The following is a 27,302-nucleotide window of genomic DNA, read 5'->3' on the forward strand; positions in this document are numbered from 1 at the left end:
CACTTTTGAGTTTTCTGAAGCAGACTGTATGTGTTTAACATTTGATCAGATCTGTCAACACCTCCCATGTGTTTATTGTAGTCCTTTACTACAGCTGGTTGACAGACTACTTTTCTGTCCCACGTGGCACCATTTTTTACCATCCTAGAAACCTCTGATGAATCATTAGCATTGTGGAAATTAGAGAGGCATGTAACTGCTCGCGTGTCCTTCCACTGAACAACTAAGACATTTCCGTCAATTCTACACCACCTCATATCATGCTCAGATTTTCCTCAGCCTGGAAAAGCTGCTGACACTTGGTTTTGAGGTGGTCCATCAGGTAACGCAACTTCCTAAGACGATCAAGATTATTTTCTGTGGCAGGATCTACAACATGGAGGGCTGCCATCAATTCCTTGAAACGATCACGGGACATGAATAACTTGGCCCATGAACCCTGAAGAGATCTGGTTCCCCAATATCTGTGAATGCTGTGGAGGGACGTGAAACCCATGTAAATGAGGAGCCCAAGAAACCGGTAGAATTCATCTGGGGTCACTTCTTCCCATACCCCATGATGGTTCGCATAAGACGGCCTATTCAGTACAAGCTCCCACCCCTTAGAGTTTGTAAACTGGCAAATCTCAGCAACAATGGTGTACGTGAAAAACAACTTGAAGAAGTCTATTTCATGCAAGGTACTTGTGGCTGACCGTACAGCCCTGTGCACACTTCCCAGATCTATGCCTACTGGACGAGAGGGATTAAATGGTATGGGCTCTGGTGCTTCTGTGTCTACATCAGCATAGGAAGGAAAGGATACAGATTCAGGGAAGCGTTTCCGCTTCCTACCTGACATGGGACAAGAAAGACTAACCAAACCCATAAAAGAAAACAAACATTAGTAAAAATCATAATCTGAATTTGTACTCTTGTTGATTTTATATTTTGTTGGCAGCCCTGATTGTGTGTGTGGGTGCAAATGCTGACATTTATTGTCAGCATATATGTACACACACACATTTACAAATACACACACTTGGAATACATGTATTTACCGATAGGAGGTTGTTGATTGATCCCTCTGCTCATCTTGCTCTTCTTCATCCTCTTCTTCCCCTTCATCCAAGAGCTCCATGTCCATGTCCTCTTCAATGGTCATGCCTTCATGATCTTCATCGCTGTCATGTTCAGCAATAAGCCTAAGCTCGTCAGGGCCTAGCCGATGTCTCCTCTTCAGAGACTCCATAAGGCGTGCATATTGAGCCTTGTCTCCATCCATCTCAGAATAATAAAAGAAAAGAGATTACAATGAATAAAGGTGGTGACAGTGATGTTATTTTAAAAATAATTACATATATGTAGAATTCAATCACTAATACTCTATGTTTTTGTCAGAGAAGCTAATGTCCACAGGCTCATGTTTTGAAGTAAACTCAAGTACACTGAACCAATACATATGACAAAAGTTTCTCAAATCTGGCACATGGTTTACACATAAAACAATAATTATTTAAGAGGAGCAATAATTACAAGACAAAAACTTGATGCTATGGTTTTATTTAAAAATGTTGTAAATAGTCACAGACTGAAATGTTATGCACCTGTATGCTTTCAAAAAAAGTTTGATACCATATTTTAGTCCCTTTCAAATATCTCTTGCAATACATTAGAAAATTATGCTTTCTGCCTCAGCTAACTTACTTTAGCCAGTCATGCTAAATGCATGCAATGCAAAATGTAATGCTATTATGAGCAAAGCTAAGGTGATTTCTAAGCAGACTTTAGACAGTATTGAAGTAAAATAAGTAAGCTATAACTGATTTCAAGATTACATGCATAAAATCTAACTTTGGAGTTTGAGAGCAGCCTGTTCAAACCACATGGTGCAACACACAGCTCCGTTTAGCTTAGCTCACTGCTATTGCCTTATTTGTGTAAAACTGCTGCATACTTTACAAACTACTGAATAAACGAGACTAAAAAGGTATCTGATAAACTCTCCACACGTATTTATTTCCATCTAGATGGACAAAAAAAACCTTACAATCGATTCAGAAAGGAGAGTTGTGCGGCTGACTGACTAAACTTAGAACGCATCTCTCAAACTCACATCAGCTTTTCCAATGCGTAAAGCACTAATAATATTACAATTTTACCATTAAAACCAAGTTTTCTGAGTAGAAATGAAAAGTAATAACACTAATAAACAGTTTTAAAAAAGATCTTACCTTATTTCACTGACAGAATTTCTCTTTCTGTGTTGTTATCCAGTTCGATGTCTCAGCGGCGCTCCGTGTGGGGGCGGGGCGAATGAAAAAAGTAAATTCTCCGCCTTCTCATTAAAAATGCAAACCATCCACGACACAAACCTCTTGACCAATGATATTGCCTTTTAGCCTGGGTTGTCAGCTACCCGGGGCAGTTTTCAGATTTACAATCAGTGATTGGACGGCGGAGATATAAGGCTGTAAGCCATCGAAATTATTGTTTCGAAATTTGAATGGGCCGGCTTTAAAGGGTTAAATTGTATTTAGTCATTATTAGGGCCATACTAAATCACAGGAAGATGTGCTTAATTTCACGGACCTCGTTTGTGGTGTTTTAATGAAATTAAATGAAATTACATATAAATTAAATGATAGAATAAATGGAAGCTACAATACACAGCACAACTCATATTAATAGTTGAATGTTAACCTAGAACATCCCCCCCCAGAATTGGTAGGGAGTTTCCAAACTCAGTTACCTGAATAGTGTTTTTGCTGCTTTAGACCTCGACATCTTGGACATTTTGACCGATTGGTAACTAAATTGCCGTAGGATTGCTAGGACCACCTCATAGTGCAAGTTCATAAGAAAACGTGAGGCACTTGAACGCTAAATTGCTAAACAAATAAAAATATTCTTAATTATCGTTGCTTGTTAAACTTTATTAGACGCCATTAAACATTACATTATGTACAAAGAAAGTTACAGCGTAAGCTTTGTGTATGTGGGTCATCTTGAAGTGTATTCAGTCTGATCATTTTCTGTTCTCTTCACCCATCAAGATCAGGATGAGTGTGCAGTTTACGGTGTGTGTAGTCAGACGTGCATGAACACACCCATCTCCTACAAATGTGGTTGTGTGGACGGTTTTAGTCTCCAGACAAACAGAAGGTCCTGCAAAGCCAAAACCGGTAAGAACATTCATCATCAGATTTACTTTCATCAGCAAAAGAGAGACGCTTTAATATCAGCACTGTGTTTAATGTAGCTGTATAGATGCAAAACAGAATTAATGCTGTGTATGTAATTTCTCAATTTATGAGTTAGAATCTGCCTTTATTAAGTAGACTGTGGTATTTTAATAGGGTGCTGTGGGGAAAAAAACTAAGAACAAGTTTGTTATAGTAAATGTAATTTTTTTTTTACATACAAACCTAAATTCCAGAACATTCAATTTGACCTGCATTTTAATAGAAGAAGTTCTGTGAGGCACCTGTGCAGAATGCATGGGTGAAAAAGGGTTCCACAAAGGTTTGCATGGAGGCGTGAGCGGCAATATACCCACCTCGACTGCAATCAGGGATCCCCCGGCAGCGAAAGACAAATTGACTTTGCTACATCGAGAGAAAATGCAAAAATAAAATAGAAAAAAACCCAGACAAATCTGTGATTTTTTTTATTGTTAATTTTTTTTTTACTGATAAAACTAGAAAGGAAACAAAAAGTTCCAATGTTTACACAGATCAGATTAATTATCTTTTGTTATACAAATAATTAAAATGTGGCGTGTGTTGAGAAAATAGACTGGTCTTAATGAAGAGTCAATCAACACTTATTCACACTGATGAAGACTGACTATCAGCTCCAGAAATAAATACTCACTTAATTATGCTGCATTAAAAATCTCTTGAAAATTAGAAATGATTAAATTACTATATGTCAACATTAATAATTCTAAATGTCACTGTATAATTTTTGAATATTTAATAAATATTACCTGCTATGAATAATACAATTTCTTATAATTAAGTAAATTGTCAGTGTTGACTTCATTAGGTTGTGAGGTTATTAAAGAATTTATGACTGACTATGGTAAAAGTTATAAATGTAACACCATTAACAATATCTGTTAAATATCTATCATCTATCAAATAAGTCAATCTGAAAAACCCAGTATGATTAGTATGTTTGGTTACGCCATCTTTAGCAGATATTATACTGAGCAGTCTTTTTAGACTTGCCAGGTAAAGTTACTGTACAAGTTCTGAATGTATGACACCCTGACTGGGCCACATAGGGACAGTAACTTTCTTTGCACCATAACAGTGTTTTTGGCATGGTGCCCTGGGTAATTGTCTTGCTGAAAGCGATTGTCATTCTCGTTTAGTTTTCAGCAGCAGGAAGCAGGCTCTTATCCAGGATATTTCTCTACTGTGCACCATTTGTTTTTCACTCAGTCTTGACCAGATTACCAGCACCTTCTGCTATCAACCATTTCAGTAATGTAATGCTATAGCGCCAGTATATTCTACACTGGAAGGTGGAGCCACATAGCTGATGTGTATTGTTAGACAATAACAACAAATAACACTGTTATTTTCTTAGATTTCACTTGGAGCCGTAAGGAAATTACAGCCAGTCTTGTCTGTAGGGATGCTAGTAGGGATGTAAAGGCTAGAAAGTTCGTTTGGACTTTGGTTAAGGAGGACAATCCAGTTTCTAGACCAAAAATTGCTAGTCTTAAAATATTTGGACCAAAATTTACGTAAGGAAGGACTGAGAAAAAACCATGTGTCTAAGATTGCATGGTACGGCGGTGCATTGGAAACTTGACCTTTCTGGGCAAGGTCTAAGGTCAGCAGGTCCTCCCATGGTTGGAAGGCAGGTGTGGTCTGGGAAATGAGAAGATACGAAATGTCTTATCTGGAAATATCTGAACATATGTGAGGAAAGCAAATTGAAATTAGTAGCTAGTTGAGTAAAACTGCATAAAACACCATTTTTATAAAGACCACAAAGGTATTTAATGCCTCTTTCATGCCATATTTTAAAAAGCTTTGTCATTCAAACCTGGGGAAAAATGATTATTTAATATTAAAATTTTACAAATAAAATGTAATTGTATTAAATAATGTCTGTCTATTGGTCAATTATACAAATTAAAAGGAATTTTGTTTTTTTGTTTTCAGATCCTGGAGATCGACCGCCAATGCTAATAACAGCCAGCATTAATTCTATAACAGTAACACATCTAAATGGATCATCTGCGTCAAATCTGACGCTCTCACACATAGATAAAGTTCAGACAATGGACTTTATTTACAGAGACGAGATGATCTGCTGGATCTCAGTCGGTCAGCTGTGGTGCTCTAAAATGAATAAACATGGAGGAATCTCAGAGACACGGCAAATAAGAGTAGCAGAGAATCTGCAATGTAAGTACTAACATTTGCTTTTAATTCTATATTTTGATTGTTATTTTGAGGATGTTGGTGTTGTATATGGGGGTGTTGCACTAATTATGGGTACCAAAGGGTAGTCAAGTCTGGTAAGTGTGTGTGTGGGGGGGGGGGGGGGGGGGTACTTTTGGCAAAATTAGATATTTCCTTGACTTTTAAAGTACAAATATGTAAATGCAACCTCTGCAGGACTATTTACAAAAAATGTTTCAAAGCAGTTTGAGAATCAGATCCAGAGCATGATAAATTTAGACACTGGGTCAACACAGGCTCCCCTAAGCAGCGACTGAGGATCTAAAATTAAACCTAAACTAATGCATTCAAGGCTACTGGAACATCTAGATATACCATATACCCAGTAAAACCAAGTAAAAATCAGTGTGCTGTGAAGTGAACTTTTTCACCACGTTTACCAAAGGCACACTGTCAGCTGTAAAGCATAGGCAGTAACCTGTTATGCTTTAGACTTGTGTAGCAAACAGTGGCATAACAAAATCACAGATAAATAGAAAAATGTGTAAATATTGGTAAAATTCTAAAGCAAATGTTACACAATCAGTCAGGAAACTGCAGCGGGGCTAGCTTTAACAATGTGACAAGGTTATGTCAGCCAGCGAAAGCTACTCAGCGCTCAGGTTAGCCCTGGTCTGGCAAATTATTACAAAAATACTACAATGTGTCAACGGAACTCTACCTTACCAGTAAAAAATAGCTGTTTTAGCTTCAATAGCTGTTTTTCAGCCAGGTCTATAATGCAAATACTCACAATGTAGCACACCAAGCACACATAGGGGTTAAAGCAGGGTTTAAATGCACAGGTAATTAACTTCCTATAGGTTTAATCTCCAATCAACCCTGAAATTAATTCCCCTATATTCTTCCTCTTTTAATGCCACTAGACAGTTATTCAATACAGACTTTAATATGATGCATAAAGCACTACAAGACACACAAGCTGAAGCTTTTAGTATGGCTCTTATAGTCCCTTGAGTTTTGTCAGGGTGGTTTAGATGCACACACGACAAGAACATAACCGTGGTGTAAGCCTTATAACTCATGAATTTAAAGGTTAAGTGTTTGTGTGGCTTGTGTGTGTGTTCTCTTTTATACTTAATACTTGATCATCTCATTATTATTATTTGTGGGAATTTTAATATTTAATATTAATTTTCTTTAAAATTAATCAATTAATCAAATTAATTAATCAAAATGTTTTGACTTATTGGCTCCACCTGGTTTTGTTCTATGAAGTGTTTAATCTTATGCTAATTGGGGAGTTTTCTAGTATGAGGATTAAGTCAAATCTAATTAACAGGAGGACTAAGTAGGTGCATTCAACTCAGCAATGCTTATTATTACCTTGTTCACATAGTAAAATGAGTAAATTACAAGGAGGTTTTACCATTTGTTACATGCCAGGGCCAACTAGGGAATGCTTACCTCATTGTTCAGGGTAAACATTCTACCTGGTACAGTATGTAAATGAAACATGCACGCCTATACTGTGCACATCAGTCATAAAGAAACGACTGTATTCATCCATACCACATCTGCCAACAGTTTCCCCACTCAGTCTTTAAAAAGTGAACATCAGCTCTCTAATTAGGCTGCCTAGTGAGCTTTACCGTTGTGCCAGTGCTGCTGCATATGCCGCTCTGTCTGCCTTCTGGAACAACACAGAACAAGCAGGTCTTGAATCTATGTACGGTTCGTTTTGGTTAGGCTTTACTAAACCAGTATGGGCAGCACGATGGCGCATATAGGTAACATGGGTCCAAGGGATTTGATTTAATCCTGGCATCTGTGAGGACATTTGTCCACTTCTTGTTTGTTTGGGTCCTCCCATAAACAGGAGGAGGTCGATTGCTCAAAGCAGTCCCTAGGTTTAAGTGTGTGCGTTAGTGTGTGAGTTTTTAATGCCCTGTGATGTACTGGTGCCCAGTCCACGTTGTGTTGGGTGATAAGCATGGATGAAGCAAGAATTACCTAATTCACAGTCATAAAAATCATGTCTTTTAATACATACTACTCTATAAAGCAATTTTCTGTAGTCCTCATGTGACGTTACTATAAATACAAGTGTAACTTTTTTTTCCTTACAAGAATAAGTCAAACCAAAACAACACAAACCTGAAGGCAGCTGCCAATCTCAATTCTAACTGAAGCATGTAGACTGACATCACTGTCACATCTAATAGCTAGCTGACAGAATAAGTCTGTACGTCTGTCCTACCACTCAAGTGTTTGAAGGCAGTGACAGCTCTCCACACCTCACACTCTTTCAGCTGTGATAGATCTCAGCAGGTTAGCTTACTTAAGCCTTGTACATATTAATAGGGCTGAATTTAAAGTATTATTTTAATCAGAAGTGTTTCAAGTTTTTTATTCACATTAAAATTTTACATGGTTTTACATATGCACTTTTGACCTGATCCAAGAGATTTCTGTTTATGTGCCTGTGCTTGAGGTTTGGCTGCATAAGGTGTATAAGAAGGGATCAGTAGACTGCGCACATATCGCGCAGAGGGTGTGTGTGTCAGTCAGGTCACCCCCTCTTTGGGCACCACTATGGGTCTCAGGGATCAAATTGACTACGCTAAATTGGGAGACAAAGGGGGTAAAAAAAACTGTCAGAAAATGTGTTTGTGTTAAATCAGAGATGAATTGTTAAGTACTTTGTATATTAAGTGCTCTGTAGTGTGACTGAGGCAGAAATCATTGCAAGCAAGTGGCCCTTGTACTAGATATAATAAAACTGAACATGTCATTTGCACAACAGGTAAAACCAGCACAGAACGTCCCAAAATAAAAATAACTGCTTTATCATTTTGCGGCAATAGATGACTTGTGTAGTTTTGGATGGAAGCTGACATTGACATTTTTGTTTATCTTTTCTTACCAAAGTTAATGACTATAGTCTGGCTGGTACATGATTATGGTATGATATGGATTATGCAAACAAATGTAACACAAACGAGATTATTTTCATTATAGCTTTTAATAGATGTTATAAAAAAAATTACAGTAGTAAATATTACAACTATTCATGCTGTTCTAATTTATCTTAGTATTCAGAACAGATGTAGCTAAAATAAACTAGAAAAAACTTGTCAGGTATTTTAGTTCAAAGGTGGGTAGAACCAAACTCAGTTAAACAATTATGAACCAGATTATGCATCCTGAAGGCAAAACTCTTATTGAAAAAATATCCTCAGATAGTCATATCAGTGTGTAATTGTGTTTGCTAGTGTGGAAAACAATAACCACATTAAAAATAATTTTATTTGCAAGGAATATTATGTTTCATTACTATAGCATTAGAAGAGATCCCTGTACTGGAGGTAACATTCAGTAGTGGCAGGCATTTCTTTGGATGGTTCATAGTTAAGATAATGTAGTTGAAGTAAATATCTGCCAAAGAAATTATCAGCTGCAGTAATGAAAAAAAAAAAAAATCTCCACTTTGAAGTTCTACAATTACTGTCTGTAGTCCATTTGTTTCTCTACATATATTTTTAGCCTGCTTTTATCCTGTTCTTCAATAGTCAGGACCACCACAGAGCAGGTATTATTTGGGTGGTGGGTCATTCTCAGCACTGCAGTGACACTGACATGGTGGTGTGTTAGTGTGTGTTGTGCTGGTACGAGTGGATCAGACACAGCAGCGCTGCTGGAGTTTTTAAATACCGTGTCCACTCTCTCTATTAGATACTTCTACCTAGTTGGTCCACCTTGTAGATTGTTGCTGATTGTTGGTCATCTTCTAGACCTTCATCAGTGGTAACAGGACGCTGCCCACAGGGCGCTGCTGGCTGGATATTTTTGGTTGGTGGGCTATTCTCAGTCCAGCAGTGACAGTGAGGTGTTTAAAAACTCCATCAGCATTCCAGCACAACACACACTAACACACCACCACCATGTCAGTGTCACTGCAGTGCTGACAGTGATCCACCACCCAAATCGAACCCAGGGCCTTCTTGCTGTGAGGCGACTCGCCAAGCCACTGGCTATTCCTCTCTGACCTCTCTCGGGGAACCCCCCTTTCTCCCATCCTAGTATTGCCACTTGCATGATTTTTGCACACTATTTTTAGTTGTAAATATTAATTAGAGCTTCTGATTGGTATATGTGTGATTTTTATTCATTGCGCTGCTGGCTTACTTGACAAATCTTAACCAGTGCTTAATAACTAATAGAAAACTAATATTCATTTGGCACTTGGACTTTTAAACCATTGCATAATTTAACACACACACGGAATGAAAAAAGGTGTATTTGAACTAAATTGGGGATTTTATACACAGAACAGCTTGTGCAAACTTTTCAGTCGTTAATTTCATTCCAGTGGTGTGAAATCCTGTCAGCCCTGTGCAGCCGTTGCCTTTGTGCTTTATGAATATGTATTCATTTAGTTGCTTTCTTTATCCTCAGATGTGGAACATATGGCTATAGACTGGCTCACTGGAAATTTCTACTTTGTGGATCAAGTGAGTGATCGTATATCTGTGTGCAGCGAGAAAGCAGACGCATGTGTCACAATAATAGATCTGGACATTCACAACCCTAAAGCAATTGCACTGGATCCTGAAGTGGGGTAAGTTTAATATATACGTTCTTTTTCTTCTCCTTTGCCATTCTGTGTGTGCCATTATTGCCTCAAACAACATGTAAGATTTGTCAGTATAGAACTGTTGAACTTTAGGCTGAAGCGCACTTTCTGTGCTGTGGGATTCTCCAAATGATCTTTCACTTTTGTGCACTCTTGTATGCATTGCTCTATGCACAATACATAACTACACATTTATGCTCGTATTCCAAATGAAGAGCTCAATGTTTTGTCCTTCCCCCAAAGGCCATTCTCATTACTGTCTTCTGTTTTTATAAACCCACTCTTTTTCAGTTTGGTCATGTAGCCCTTTGTCTTCCATTCCACTGTCTTCTGTTCATGCCACTTATGCCATTTTTATGATAGCTTGTAAAAGGTCTATTTACTATTCTCTGTGAATAAATGTTTTATGGTTATTGTGTACCCAGACTGCACAGATAATAAATGAGTGGCCACTTTACATCCATTTTAAACAGATTAAAAGTGAAAACACAACATTAACATAAATGTATCCTCACATTGTTTAAACCTATTTTATGCATTGCTTTATGCGGACTGACCTTTATAAGCTTGATTAAAAGTATATTTGCTGGAGAATTTTACATAATCACTTTACCTAATCATTAAAAAGCTTATTTTATTTGGGATATTTTGTCCCAGACGCTTATTAAGTATTTAGTAGCTTTTGGTACACTGTCTGGAGATGCTGAGATTAGGTAATGTTATTCCATCAATAATTTAATATTATTTTCATATTGTTTAAACTAATTCTAATTATTTAAACTAATTTCTTATTATTTAAACTAAAATTGTGGATTAGAATAAGCAGCTGTGACAGACTACATTAATATTGACTTTCAACTCACACAGTTCTTTTGTACGTGTTGTAATCAAATACATTTGTAAGGGACATGTATGTTCTGGTGTTCTTGGAATCATAATTATTGTGCAAGTCATTTCATATTGTGATGAAACAATTGTTACAAATATCTGTGTTTTTAAGATTAAGGGTTTTCATGCACGGCAAAATATAAATGGAATAATAACAATGAACTATTAGAACATTAGAAAAAAATCCTGCCATGACGTGTGTCCCTTTTAATTTTCACACATACACGGACGTAAGAATGCATGTTTGTGTAAAACATGTGGCTACATGTGGCTTTCATATGTGGCTACAGTGATTATAGAAAAATGAGATATTTCATATATTTAGAAGTAAGTGGACACCTGACTTCGTTCTTGTGCATACCCTGTTCATTGCGTCTGCATTCATCTGGAAAGCTTGCTTACATGATTTTAGAGTAAATCTGTTGAATTTTTTTTTTTCATTTGTTCCAAAGGGTGTTTGTAAGCACTAATATTGAATGAGTAGCTCACATCCCAAATTCAGTTCATCCCACAGTGGGGCATTGAAGATTGAACAGGAAACTCCCACAAAGTTGGAATGGTTTAGTTTATGTTATTTGTCTTATATGTACCTAAACAGAACAATAAAGGGAGTGTCCTCATATTTTTGGCCATATCATATTATAAACCTAGAACAAAGACATAAAGCAGTAAAGCTGATTTATTTATTATTATTATTTTTTAATCTTGCTATAGGAAACTATTTTTCACTGATTATGGAAATGGTGCCAAAGTGGAGCGCTGCAGTCTGGACGGATCTGACCGGAGCAGGATTGTTAAAATTGGAACAGAACAGCCAGCAGCATTAACTCTTGACCTGGTTAAGAAACTCGTGTACTGGGCCGACGACTCTCTTGGCTTTATTGCAGTCGTGGATTATGATGGGAGACAGAGGCAAATAATCACTCAAGGGAATTCGGTGAGTAAAATGACATTTTCTTCCTGCACTCCCTCTGTTTACTCTTTAATCTGAGTTCTAATTGCAGCCATATTAATAATAATAATACTAATACTACTACTAATAATGATGATGATAATTTAATTATAATAATGCCTTTGTCTTATATACACTGATCAGCCATAACATTAAAACCACCTCCTTGTTTCTACACTCATTTTATCAGCTCCATTTATCATAGAAGCACTTTGTTGTTCTACAATTACTGACTGTAGTCCATCTGTTTCTCTACATACCTTTTAAACCTGCTTTCACCCTGTTTTTCAATGGTCAGGACCCCCACAGAGCAGGTATTATTTAGGTGGTGGATCATTCTCAGCACTGCAGTGACAATGACATGGTGGTGGTGTGTTAGTGTGTGTTGTGCTGGTATGAGCACTGTCCACTCTATTAGACACCCCTACCTAGTTGGTCCACCTTGTAGATGTAAAGTCAGAGACGATCGCTCATCTGTTGCTTCTGTTTGAGTTGGTAATTTTCTAGACCTTCTTCAGCGGTCACAGGACGCTGCCCACAGGGCGCGGTTGGCTGGATATTTTTGGTTGGTGCACTATTCTCAGTCCAGCAGTGACAGTGAGGTGTTTAAAAACTCCATCAGCGCTGCTGTGTCTGATCCACTCATACCAGCACAACACACACTAACACACCACCACCAAATAACACCTGCTCTGTAATGGTCCTAACAATTGAAGTGGCCCAACAGTGGCTGCATGGCAGAGCTGGGATTCTATCTCTCAACATTTTAATTGATAGCCCAAAGCCCTACCCACTAGGCCACCACTGTCCCACCACTGTCCCACTGTGCCATGTAAAGAAATGACCAGCACACATCACAACTTCAAGTAACATCACATGGTACAGCTGTTGAGCCTGTATATCAAAACACATATTAAATCAGGCTTCAATGTCAGTGTTAATAATTACTGACTCGTGACTCTGCAGCACGACCGGTTCAAACTGCTGAAAAGGCTGCAGTAATTAAATCATTTATTGCAACCTTAGTAGGCAGAAAAGCATCTCAGACCTCACATCAGACTGTAAAGCAGATGAGCCACAACTGCAGACAACTGCACTACGTTTCACGCCTCTCAGACATAATGTAATGTTTATGCCAAATTCTGGCCTTACCTTGAGATTCATTAAACATGGGCAGAGGTAGCCTGGTTGTTAAGGTACTGGACTAGTAATCAGATGGTTGCTGGTTCAAGCCCCACCACTGCCAGGTTGCTGCTCTTGGGCCCTTGAGCAAGGCTTTTAACCCTCAAATGCTCAGACTGTATACTGTACTGGAAGTCGCTTTGGATAAAGGCGTCTGCTAAAGAGCCTGTTCAGATTCCTGTTCTTGCCTGAAACAAGCTAAAATGACATTACTGAACTTTTAGCAACGTAAATGATGTACATCGCTGTATAATACTAATAAATAAAAAACGGTCTTCTTAATCATTTAGTCATGAAGCTGCCATGACACTATTAACTTCAGCATTAAGTGATATGGTTGCCAGATCTTAATAATAATGATAGCAGCAATTTTTTGCTAATATATTGTTTTTGATAGCAAAATTGTGTATCCATATTAGAAGAAATCATAGCTTTAGTTATAAACAAACTAATTGTTTAACAAAAAGTTATAGAAAATGAAATCAGATTTACTACAATACATTGTATCATCCAGATCATAAGCATTAAATTCCCTGCTATATTGCCAGGCCCTAACATGAAGTCCTCACAAAAGAAGGTACATTGTTCTTACACCTTTCAAGAGTTCTTCAATCATGAAAGAAAAACAATGGGTCTTTTTTGGTGCCACATGAGATTTTATCAGTAGAAGAATAATGCAGTTATTGCCCTTTAGCTGTAAACACATGGGGCTAGCTCTGCAGTGGGAGCATGCGATTTTGTTTTCATTTTGGCGGCTGTCCTTGGTGCGCCTTCACTTGTGCTGATAGTGCTTGAGGGTGTCACTACCCTTGAACGAGGGTTCGCATCGCTGTGATCAAAATCTTTTTCTTTTTTAAAGTAAAAACGCAAGTAATGAGTCATTTTGTTTGACTCCTTATATAATATAGTGATTAGTGAATGTTTACATGCACAGACTTGCCAAATAACGGTAGGAAAATGTAATAATTTTGGATACATGCACAGATCTAATAATCATAAAATAAAAATAGCCATAACATTAAAACCACCTCCTTGTGTCCATTTTATCAGCTCCACTTACCATATAGAAGCACTTTGTAGTTCTACAATCACTGACTGTAGTCCATCTGTTTCTCTGCATGCTTTGTTAGCCCCCTGGCAGGCTGTTCTTCAATGGTCAGGACTCTCCCAGGACCACTACAGAGCAGGTATTATTTGGGTGGTGGATCATTCTCAGCACTGCAGTGACACTGACATGGTGGTGGTGTGTTAATGTGTGTTGTGCTGGTATGAGTGGATCAGACACAGCAGCGCTGCTGGAGTTTTTAAACACCTCACTGTCACTGCTGGACTGAGAATAGTCCACCAACCAAAAATATCCAGCCAACAGCGCCCCGTGGGCAGCGTCCTGTGACCAATTTACCTCCCAATTTACTCCCTTAATCTAGTCGTGTCCAATTACCCTGATTGCATCCTACACTGTTTCAACCCTCCACTGCTGACTGCGGACGATCCTCAACTGACACACGCCCCCTCCGACACATGCTCAGTACAGACTGCATTTTTCACCTGCTCGAATCGAGTTCATATATACCGATCAGCACTGTGCACGGAGAGCCACACCCTGATCAGCATTATCCCTCAGCCCTGTACAGGCACCATCAATCAGCCAGCAGGGGTCGTAATTGCACCAGTTATGAGGACCCATGATCCGGCTTGCCCCTACAGCCAATTGTTGTTGTTCATACAATGTATTCGAAAACCCAGCTCTGGTGTGTTAGCGTATTTTACAGCTCCGCCAACCCCCCCCGCCCCCCGATTGGGCGAAAGGCAGGAAACTCCCCAGATGGGTTGCCAGTCCATCACAGGGCAGACACACTCACACACACACTTAGGGCGATTTCTTTAGTCACTCTGATTAGCCTGACTGCATGTCTTAGGACTAGTAAAGGAAACATTATGCCGCACTAAAGTATGATTTATTATTTATAACATGCGTTTTAAATATCATTGCAGTAATATTGAGTGTGTGATTTGAATTTTGAGTTTTCCAATGATGTTACAAAGTCAATAAACCGGCAGCTACAAAGATCAAAAACAGATCAATGTGAACGCAACCTGATGTTTTATCTAGTTGTGCAAAGAATAAATAACATGTTTTGAACAGTTTTGCTCCACTAAATTGTGTCTTTGTCTGCTTTTACACATTGTTCTTTGATCAACTAGTAAAATAGATGTTATTTTATCTCGGAGGAAGAGACAAACATCCATATTTAGTGTTTCCTATCCTGCTGATTTACAGTTGGACTGAAGGATGCGCCGGTTTATTTGATGTCTATTTGAGAAGTGCTTTTTTCCTGTGGGATTTAAACCGACGTGCTTATGCAGATCTACTTGCGATTAAGCCGAAATGTGTGATAGGCACGACAGCCACCCAGTGAGAGCTCCCATACCTACCTCATCCCTTCTCTCTGTTCCTTCTTCTCTCTCCAGGTGTCACACCTGCACGGATTAGCGCTCTTTGAAGATTTTCTGTACGCGACATGTTCAGAACCCTCCAGAAGCTCAGAGAACGTTTTGAGGATAAACCGTTTCAACAGCAGTGACACGCAGACTCTCTTCAAGCTGAAAAGTCTGAGAGATGTGAGAGTTTATCACAGACTCGCTCAGCCCACGGGTAAACTCGGGATTTAAATACTTGCCTTTCTGAAAGAAGAAACAATCTTTTACTTGTATGAATCTTAATTATGCGTCTGATGATGCAATGATCTGAGTCATAACACACAAATGCGTTCAGCACACAAACAGTTTATTAGGTAAACCTATCTGTGAAAACATTTTGAGCTTATTTTAGAAGCTGTGCCTACCATTTAGATGAGCTCTCTACCATTTATGCTGCTCTGTAGACTTTATCATTCCCCTGTACCCCAATGTGTAAGCAAATGGGACTGCCATATGACCACATTATGTGTGGTGGACCATTCTTAGCACTGCAATGACTAACATGGTTATTATGACAGTGTGTTTTTGTGGTAGTGTGTGGTGTTCTTGTATGAGTGTATTAGGTGCAGCAGTTTTGTTGGGATTTTTAACCAGATGAGAAAAGTGATCCAGCCAGAAATTTAAAGCAATAGCATCATGTGATCAGAAAGTGTCCACTGATAAGAGACTACAGGAAGATTAGCACACAGGTGCTAACATAGTATATGTTCCTAATGAAGAGGACAGTATGATTAAACAGAATTAAAAAATCCCAACAACCCTGTGACACCAGATACACTCACTTCTTACTGAACAGCACAAACTGCCATGTCCTTATCGTGTGTCAATACAGTGCTGAGCATGTTCCACCACCCAAACCTCTTGTGGTCGGTGGGGGTCATATAGGAGTCTCTTTTGATCGATATATTGGTACAGTGAATGTAACAAAGTGTACAGAGTGCAGGTGGACAATAGTGAGCAATCAGCATTTCATAAGCTACAGTTACTCTACAGATGGATTTTTGCGTATACAATTATTCACTGAAGGTGAAAATCATGTCACGGACAGTGAAACGAGCCCTATCCCGTGTAATATGCAATTTGCAGTGAAATTAACAATTGAGGGTTTAACGTTTTTCATTCAGGTAGCGTTCAAGTGCCTCATCTTTACTGGTTCATTTGCAATATGAGGCAGTCCTAGCAATCCTACGGCAATTCAGTTAGCAATCGGTTAGTCAAAATGTCCAATGAGATGGAGAAGTTGGATTTTAAATGATCAGTTGTGGGGGACGCCTTAATAAAAAGTAGCAAGCTGTTCCATAGCTTCGGGGCAGCCACAGAGAAAGCCCGCTCACCTTTGGACCTCGTGAACAAAGTTTTGAAAAGAATAAAATGTTAATAGATCCTATACACACACTCATGCGCATAGTATCTTAGATGGAGAAAGCTTTCAAAGTGCTATCACTTTGCATGTTGTGGTCAATTGCTTTGGCGCAGCAGGTAGTTCAAAAACTGAGAATGCACTGCTTCAAACATCACTTCTTAAATGCTTTGATTTCTCTCATTTTCTGCTGTTTTCTAAAAAGTAGCTGTTTTATAAATATGTATGTATGTATGCTTTATGTCTCCAGTAAAAACACACGCATGTGCTTTTGATGAACACGGCAGAAGAGGAGGATGTTCCCATGTGTGTCTCCTTAGAAACAGCTATCAGACACGTACTTGTCGCTGTCGCACTGGATACCTGCTCTTAAACGATGGAAGGTCCTGCAAGAGTAAGTGAAGTGCCTCACGTTCATTGGTTAATTTGTGTTATGAGACGGTCCTAGTTTAACCGAGCACCTTTAGAGTTTCTGAAGTTCTTTTGAGGCGCAGCACAGACTACACAGAGATGATCACGTGTGTAGAGAAGCACACTTTTCCATTGATTATGGAATCACCAAAGGGACAAAAGGCACTCAATACGTAAACACATACATCACCACAGAAAAGTGAAAAGTCTGTTACACTAGCAATCCTACAGCAATTCAGATAGCAATTGGTTAGTTGAAATGTCCAGGATGTCGAAGTGTAAAGCAGCTTACATGTACTACCGGCATGATTGTGCTTCAAGTGATCACCAACTGGTTCAGTAAACATCACTATGAGTCCTGTGTACTGTCCCTCCCAGGAACCACATCTACATTAAATAGATGTGGTAGAATGGGAACACTTTCGTTACATCCACGCCACAAAGGATTAAAGCTGTTCTAAGAGCAGAACGAAAGAGAGTGAGTGGTTCCCTATGTGTAGGTTATTTTGCCTGAAATGTTAATAAACCTCTCTCTCTCTCTCTCTCTCTCTCTCTCTCTCTCTCTCTCTCTCACACACACACACACACACACAGAGTTCATGCTGCTGTGAACACAATAAATAAAACAAACCATGTGAATTAATCCTGTTTGTAATTATAGTAATGTAATTAGCTTGAGCCAGTGTTTTTGTGAGAGGCTTAAGTTCGCAACACATAATTAAAAATGCACAACTATTTAAGTCTATTACTTAATCTTGGACTATGTAGGTTTGGGATACAAATTTTGCCAGTTTCTTTAAACTGATAAACGACTGATGGTTAATTACCATTAAAGTATAAAAGACATCACAGAGTTTCATATAAATGAGTCTTTATACTTTATTTAATAGAAACTGAAACACCATGAGCAGAACCAGTTCAGCATTTAGAATGTAGATTTTAACCAAAGTCTGAACAAGCTGGTCAAATCATAGAGATACACTCGGTATATTAAAGCTCTTCCTGACATTATCAAAGTAGTTGTTGGAAGATTTTTACCTTCATATTGGAGCATGATGTAAAATATCCACATCATTTTTTTTAAACAAATATACACACAGATCCACTTATGTAGTGTAGTGAAATGAACTTAAATAACACTTTTTAACTGACAGCATTTACCAAACAGCAACTTATTTGTTGGTTAAACTGGTTAACCATTAACATTACTAATGTAGCTGGAACCTTACAGTAAGAAAGATCCAGTATTCAGCATGAAGGTTTTTGTTTTAGACACTATGGGTCTGTCTAACAACCTAGTGCGCTGCCTTGCTGCCTTGCTGCACATGCTCCAAACCATTAAAAATATAATTAATAGGAAAGGTGATGTAACAGTGGTAAACACGCCTCTGCCCTCAGTGAAAAAATTGAAACATTTTTTATTATTGTCAGTTAAATAAAGATTCAAAAGAATTCAAGATTCTTGTTTTTATTGTACTTTACGAAATGTCCCAACTTTTTTTATTTTTATTCTTACCTCTGTTGTTAATTAACTTGTTTTTCAGAGTTAAAGGACGCGCCGTTTGTGTTTTATGGAAAAGGTCGTCCTGGGGCCGTCCATGGATTTGAGATGGATGCACAGTCACGTGATGAGCAAATGATTCAAATTGAAGCATTAAGAAGCCCAGGTGCTCTTGACTACCATGCTGCGAGTGGCTACATCTATTTTGCTGACACTGCTGATGCCCTCATTGGACGGCAGAAAGTGGACGGGACTGGACGGGAAACCTTGATCAAAGACGGTAAGCTAATTTGGCATTTGGTGCTTTGTTTTAATGATTAATTGTAGTATAATTTAAGTGAGGTGCAGAACTGTATTAATGTTTTTTAATGGTAAAATGGTAGTTAATATAAATAAAATACATTTTGGGTCCTCCACTATTCACTTCTGATTTTTTCTTTGCTTCTTTAATAATATCAAGTCTGTGAGAACTATGTGAGGTAGACTGGACAGTGCTCTCCTCCAAATTTAGCTTACATCATCAAACTGTCTCATGATGTTACCTTTACATCTTAAATCATACCATTACAGGCCAGTCACACCTCTAAAAATACCTTTACAGGTTGAGCATCAAAATGCATAGATGCAGTATGTGGCTTAATATATCCTAGAGGAAGCAAACAAAATATACTATGTATGACATAAGCACATAGTCATCTTAAACAGGAAGCAGTAGTGTGTGTGTCTGTGTTTTTTGATTTACTGTTTTCTTTTTCTTCCATGTAGGTCTTTATAATGTGGAGGGGATTTCTCTGGACTGGTTGGGTAATAATCTGTACTGGATAAGTTCCGGCCACAGAAGCTCCATCAGTGTAATGTGTGTGGAGCGAGGAATGGAAAGCAGGAAAACTCTGCTGGACAGAGGAATGCTGCATCCCAGAGCCATCGTCGTGGACCCCATCGGAGGGTAAAGATAATAAATTACTTCTTTTTTTAAGCAACATGACTCTGACAAACAGCACCATAGATGCCATAGAGGTATAATTTCAAGACACGTGAGTCAGAGGTGATAATTAATGTGCTCAGTCTAACCCCACATCCATAGCACTCGGGTCATTTAAATCCCAGTTTGCTTGTTACTTAACCATGAAGAGAGGGAGACAGGCGTGTAGGCAGGCACGCAATAATACTCTAAATCACAGCACTGACGCTCATATCATTCATATTTGAAATATTTCACAACATATCTTGATGCGTGCTCAGTATGCTTGATGCGTGCTTAATAATCCAAGTTCACAATCCTACACTGTGGGTAAAGATGGCTTTAAACTTGTATGAGAGTATCAGCAAATGGCACAGAACCACCTGACTACAGGAACCAACTGCGATTCAACCTCAGATGCAGACAGGACGGGATCACACTTAAGAGTCTGCAACTGAAATCTTATGTCAAGGGCCACCAAGCTAGAAATATCATTCAGAAGTAGGTTTTAAGGTAGAATTTTAATAGTTTGTTTTCAAACAATTGGTCTGAATCCAAGAAAATTGTGTGTGAATGGACAGATAAAATCCAAGTACCACCAGAAACATCTTATTGAAGAGTCACATTTTTAGAAAAACCCTAAACTGATGAAGGAACTTTTTATTTGACCAAAGATTGACCAGTTATTTAGTCATAGAGAAATAAAAGTGAAAGATAGTGATAGATTAATCTTTGCATTATTAATACCCATGGACGACAGAGTTAAACCGTTCTTAATTCTTCTCCGGCTCTGGACCGCATGACAGTTACTAATGGATATGTGGTCCAGCGTCGACCCAGAGTCGAGACTGTAGTCAGAGTGCTTACATGCAGTAATTTTTTATTTACTTTAGACTCTCAACAGCAGATACAGTCCACGCTGTGCTGAGGGATTGAAAATGCTGAAAATAAATACAGTGCAGCAAATCTTAGTCAGGCTGTAAGTCTGGCCCTGTCTCAGCTAGTACGCCTGTAATCTTAGCACTGCTGTTAGTTCGTCTAAGCCAGATTTGGTCTCTTAGATAATTTACTCACAAACAGTTGTATAAGTTTCTTGGACTCAAAGCTAAAGACATTCACTGGTGGATTACAGGTGGGCAACACATGCGAGATTCGTTCAATGCTATAGAGACGCTTTAGTTAATTACACATGCCCAAATGTTACCAAAGAGGTGGAAACAATTCACTGGAGATATTTAGACAGAACTTTTGCATTATGTAATACTGAAGCCTGTTTTCCCCTGTGCAAAAGATGCTCTGAAAAAGATTGGGTGGATGTCTGTCATGCATGACCTTGATCAAGATGAAGCGTTAAGTTCTAGTTGATGAAGGGTAAAATTACTCAACACACAAACAAACAGCTGTACGCATAATGCCTTTACTGATCACAAATTCAGGCTCCAGGCTACAAAAACCACTTTTGGCAACACTACACTTTAGCTGCAGTTAATTTTAGCGGTTGCTAATCTGACTTGCACAACAGTAAGAGAGAATTTTCAGACCACTTTTGGGTTTCTTGACTAAACAACACTGGTCAGGACCTGCCACAACGGCAAGATTATTACTGGACTTTGACTTGGACTTAAAAAAAAAAAAAAAAAACGTTTTTTCCTTCCTTTAACATGGCATCTTGTGCTTTTGGTGTGATTTTAGGTAAACTAGCTGGACTACATTTCTTTATTAGCAAAATATGTTTGCATTGTTTTTTATTGTGGCTTATGAAATTGGGTTTCATAGGAGCGTGGGTCACATGACCAGATCTACACTGAATAGAACCTTTGCTTACAGGACAAGGCAGCTGTAAAATTTTCACCTCTCTAATGTTTAGTAGTGTTACCCATAGGATAGAATTCATTTTGGTGTATTAATGTGTGTAATGTGTTTTATGTTATTAGTAGGGGTGCAGGTCCGATATTGGCCCAAATCACTGATTCGGACATCAGAAGGAAAAAAAAAAACATGTAACATGATCCGATCCTTACTGTTGCTTAATGTAAATAACACTTAATGTAAATAAGGCCATTCAGAATATTCCTTTAAAATACTTGTTTCACAGTCTGAGCATTGTTATTTAGATAGCTAGTTTAACCATGGTGCATTGAGACATGTATTATTGCTGCTTAGTAGTTTGAGAGGAAAAATGACGGTATCGGATTGGTATCGGTATTAGCAGATACTCAATTTGTAATATCGGTATCGGACATAAAAAAGTGGCATCGAGCCAGCCCTAATTATTAGTTGGGGTTAGTAGAGCTAATTGTTCTTGTTTTCTTTCAACTCTTAAAACCAGCAGTAAATAAATCTGCATAAGCGAGGGAATTGTTTCCACTTCTCGGGTGACCTGATACGAAGTGACCTTTTCTTTCTGTCTGACCGCCATCTCCTGAAGTCTTCATGTCACTTTTTGTCCGAATGATCACGTTGATGGATCAGTGCTTCTGTAGCTTGAACTGTCACTCTGAGAGGTTAATAAAAGATTCAGTGAACCATATGGTGCAAGCGAGGGTGTGTGAGAATGTGCATTATAGCTGGTTTGAAAAAGAAGAATGAAGTTCTTTTATCGATTTATTGTCAAAGTTTTATTGATGCTTTTTAGTATAATCTATATACACTGCAATGAAATGCCGTTGCACATTACACAGGTCAGCGTAATGTGTAAAACAGGTCGACTCAAGTGCAATTTACAGGACAATGACAGGTTTAAAACAGTGCTACACAGGGGGAATACACAATACCCCCAAGAAGTATGGTGAGTCTGGTTCCTCCTGAGGTTTCTTCCTGTAATTTTAAGGAAGGTTTTCCTTGCCACCGTTGCCCTCGGCTTGCTTAATAGGGGTTTTTGGTCTGTTTGTCCTAGACTCTGTAAAGTTGCTTTGAGACAATGTTCATTGAAAAGCGCTATATAAATACATTAGACTTGACTTGAATACACAGAATAACAAATAGATAGATGAACACTAGACTAAGTTGTTGATTGCAGGTTAAATAAAGTATTAAATCATAGTGATCATACCGAAGATGTATAGTAATGGATGGAGTTTTTTGGTTATTTATAGTTTACTCAGGTCAAAATATTCCTGCCAGCTTTCTGAGATTATGATGGTGCCACTAGTCAGTATTTAATTGTATAACAATATATTACAAATAACGTGAACATATCTGGAGATCTCAGTGAGAACACAATTGTCGTGAAGATTGTTATCACAGCTAGTATATCTAAAGACTGAGACAACTGAACTCCCGGGTTCGAGGCTCGGTGTTGCCACCGGTCGGCTGGGCGCCAACCTTCAGGCATAATTGGCCAATGTAAACCATACACTTACACCTTTAAAATCTTAACAGACTGGCAACCCATTATTAATGCCGGTTAATGCAGCGGTTTATGTATTAAGCAATTTTATTAATAGTTTAATCGTACCAATACCAATCTCATGTCACAGTTGCTGAGTTGACATGAGAGTTGCTAAACAAATAACTGTTACGTTTTTCAACAGTGTACTAAGATTTCCAGTTTCCAGCAAATGTATAAGGAACACATCAATACAAATATGGCCTGTTTTTGTTTGTAGCTGGATGTACTGGACAGACTGGATGGAGGACAAGATGAACAACAGCAGAGGAAGAATAGAGAAAGCATGGATGGACGGTTCTCATCGGCAGATTCTCGTCTCTTCCGGCATTTTGTGGCCGAACGGCTTGACGCTCGATCACTCCTCCAGCACTCTGTACTGGTGTGATGCTTTTTACAAGCGCATTGAGAAAATCCACTTCAATGGAACGCACAGAACTGTGAGTTTATTACTTTCATGTTTTATTTCTAATCGTTTAGATCTTTTAGATTTAGATTAGTAAAAAAAAGACACACGTTTTTATAAAGCTGTCCGAAGCATAAGGAAGTTGCTGAAGCCGAATGATGAAAAACACAATAAAGCAAAACCAAAAAAGTCACTGATCAGCATACAGGGAACAAGAGCTTCAGGATTAATTACACACACCGAAGATTTCAATCAATGAAACAATCATCTGAAACAGTTACAAACTGAAGAAAGTGGTTTAAACTAATAAACTATTGAATAAGTCGTATAAACAAGATAAAATTTTAAAGGCTTTTGCAGAGTACTCAAACTTATGTGTATAAACTGAAACCATAATTTCACTGTACTTTGTCAAACAGAGGTTCCTCTCGAGGTTTCTTGATGTTTTTACAGTTCTTTTCACCATCATTGACAAGGAATGTTCGTTTAGATTGTAGTCTTATGTAATTCTGCTCAGTCACAACAAATTTACCTTTTCACTCACTCACTCACTCACTCACACTTAGAGACATTTGTAGTAACCAATTCACCTTCTATATGTTTGTGGAAAGTGGACAGAAACCATTGTCCTTGAAGGATGAACGCAGGGAGAACATGCCCAACTAGTAAGTGTAGAGTACAACCAATCAACCTAAGTTATTGGACATATTCCTTCTTTTGTTTAGATGGCTTTAGCAAAGCGTTAAGGACCAACTTCAAATACATAATGTGTCAAAATGACAAAACATTCACACAAATTAGAGTCCTTTGCGGTGAAGCAGTGCACTAAACCAGCCCAACTTAGTGGAGACCTGAGTTTGAATCTCAGCACCGTCACCAACCTGGTCAGGTCAAATTGAACGCATTAAAAATCATTTTACAGTCTCTTCAGGAGCGAATCTATGGTCAAAGTGCACAGTGGAGGGTTGAGGTGCACATGGGTGCTGGAGCTCATCCCAGCTTTTCAATGGGCGCAAGGCACACAGTAACACCCTGGACAGGGCACCAGTCCATCGCAGGGCAGACACACATACACATTCACCTATAGGGCAATTCAATGTCTCCGATTAACCTGACTGCATGTTTTTGGACTGTGGGAGGAAACCGGAGCTCCCAGAGGAAACCCACACAGACACGGGGAGAACATGCAAACTCTGCACAGGAAGGACCCGGACCGGACCGCCCCACCTGGGGATCGAATCCAGGACCTTCTTGCTATGAGGCGACAGTGCTAGCCACCGTGCCGCCCATTGTAGATACTCTTTAATTACAATTTATTCAGTTGAAGTTGTAAGTATAATGTATAGCATGGCATGGTAGTATAGTATGACAGGAACGAGCCTTTCTGTTGTCACTTGTGCGGCCCTAAAAAACCTATGGAAGCTTCTAGCTGGTAGAGTGGATCTCACACGCACATCTATGCAAAATAAATGACTGAATGTTAAATACAGATCAGAAGTACATAGACAGACCAGAGTCAGCGCTGGTGAATATAGGTGATGCATTTGTGCAAGATGTAGCATGTGGAAGTGGGGGAAATGCATTCGACCTTCATTGTGTGTTGCAAATGGTCAGTGCAAAACTTTTGGGATTTGTTTTGAGACAGAACTACAATACAAACATTCAGATGTGATTTTGAACTCATGTTTATTGATCTTCTGGCGTATTCACTCCATCACTGATTGTAATCTCTTCTGCTTCGTAAGGTGCTCTATGATGGAAAGGAGTTGAATCATCCCTTCAGTATCTCACACTACCAAAATTACATTTTCTGGACGGATTATACGAACGCTTCAATCTACAGACTGGATCTTTTATCTGGTGACGCCACACTGGTGCGGCAGGAGACTCCGCCTTTGTTCGGACTTCAGGTTTACGATCCACAGAAACAGCAAGGTAACAAGACGGATCTGTGAAAAATTTCATTTAATCTCTTACTTTACATTTTATCTCTCACACTGTGTCCCGTTATATCTGTTTATTCAGAGGAACTCTTTTGCATTTCCTAAATTACTGAACAGTCGTTAACCATTTCCCTCGGCTGATCGATATCATATAAGAGTTTATCGATTCAAAATGTTGTGGTCATAGGCACTGTGAACCTGAATTAATGAGAGAGAGAACACTGAAGTCCCAGAGTGTGTCGTTCTACCTTTTCACTACAGTTCTGGTCTGAATCCAATTACAGCATCTTTTTCTAAAGTTCAACGTTAAACCCAGAGTGTGTTTCCTGGTGCAGAACCACTGATGATCATTAACCTTAGCATTTCCTCTTCCAAGCACTTTTTTATGTATTCTGAGAGTAATAATTCTCAAGCTTGAGGATTTGAAGTAGGGGAAAGTGCAGTAAGTGCATTTGCCCCCCATGCTGCTGTAATGTGCAATTGGATTGAGTTCATACGCATCTGCTAGAAGTGATAAAGCAGTTCAGTGTTACCAGTACTGCTCCTTTAATCCTGCTACCCTGCACATTTTAGTGCTTATGTGTGTCAGGCTGTGGTTAATTGATTAGACTTGATTGAGAATTAATTAAATAGGTTTGACTGCATTAGTGTGTGCACCTCTCAGGATGATAAAGTGTGTAAGAGTGTGTTCATTTGGTAGTTCAGCATTTTCCAGTTCTGCCTCGGTAGTTATTTTACGCTGCACGTGCCTAAAGCCAATTTAAGCCCATAGATTCCTGGCTTTGGTTATTCACGCATGCTGCTTTCTAACAGCAGTTTATTTAAATGCACCTGGAATACACAGTGGAACAGAATAGTCAGCGCTCAAACAGTCTGCTCAAACATCCAACACCAAACACAGTCTACGTACATTCATCTAGATCTAGAATCAGTCATACATTCAAATAATATGTACCATAATCTAGCTACAATTTCAGCTACAATCTACCCAAAACCCAAAGCTAAGCACTTTTTATTAACTATATAGCATTCAGTGTGAAACAAACATGATGGACTAACTCTGTAGCACGTGTTTGGTTTGCATCAGCACAATTTACAAACATTTAAACACACAAGGATTGAGGATTCATTCCACCTAAATACCAAACACCCATCATATACAATTTACTAACATGTATTACCCAATATGTTTAAACACTTCATATTTTACACTGTGTAATTAATGTGTTTTCATTATAATAAGTTCACGTTTCAAACACAAAACTCTAATCACAGGCTACTTTTTCTAGTTTTTTTAATTAATTTTTTTATGTCATTATTCATTTAGTAGTGTCATTAGGCTTTTCACATTTATGTGCTATAAGCAATCAGATCTTGTACATAGAAACAAATAAACAAGGTAATGGAATGTGGGAGTATCCTAATTATTGCACTTTGTATACGACAAGTGCACTTTTATCATAATTGAAGCACTTTGTTTGCTAAAAGTGGTGAGGGTAATCATAGTAAACGACATACAGTCAATAAAAATGTGTTTTTTTTATAGCACATTATACTGCCAGATCTTGCCACTTGCTTGCTGATTTATTGTGGTTAATAGCAATAAAAGTTAAGGAAAACATGGAAATACAGCCAGTTCTTAGATAATGAGTAATGACGGCTCTTTTATTATTCCCGCACTTTCAGTGTGTGTGTGTTTTAGAGCCCCTCAGTTCTGGCATGTACTTTCTGTGTTTAAATTAGAAGACTGTAGTAATTGTATAGGCACCATTCACATTGGTGCTTCAT

The 27,302-nt window shown here is 38.5% G+C and overlaps 1 protein-coding gene across 1 annotated transcript in view; it reads left to right on the forward strand.

The window, feature by feature from the left end:
• Positions 1-27,302, forward strand: part of LOC134303844 (low-density lipoprotein receptor-related protein 1B-like) — a 142,217-nt gene that overhangs the window by 5,541 nt on the left and 109,374 nt on the right. The window contains exons 3-12 of the mRNA XM_062989295.1: positions 3,036-3,164; positions 5,163-5,408; positions 9,864-10,026; positions 11,644-11,866; positions 15,536-15,719; positions 17,155-17,298; positions 18,860-19,096; positions 19,582-19,762; positions 23,386-23,605; positions 25,317-25,506. Coding sequence (XP_062845365.1) covers positions 3,036-3,164; positions 5,163-5,408; positions 9,864-10,026; positions 11,644-11,866; positions 15,536-15,719; positions 17,155-17,298; positions 18,860-19,096; positions 19,582-19,762; positions 23,386-23,605; positions 25,317-25,506 — 1,917 coding nt within the window. The remainder of the gene's footprint in view (positions 1-3,035; positions 3,165-5,162; positions 5,409-9,863; positions 10,027-11,643; positions 11,867-15,535; positions 15,720-17,154; positions 17,299-18,859; positions 19,097-19,581; positions 19,763-23,385; positions 23,606-25,316; positions 25,507-27,302) is intronic.

Source organism: Trichomycterus rosablanca, chromosome 27, assembly GCF_030014385.1.
Source record: "Trichomycterus rosablanca isolate fTriRos1 chromosome 27, fTriRos1.hap1, whole genome shotgun sequence".
Taxonomy (NCBI): Eukaryota; Metazoa; Chordata; class Actinopteri; order Siluriformes; family Trichomycteridae; genus Trichomycterus; species Trichomycterus rosablanca.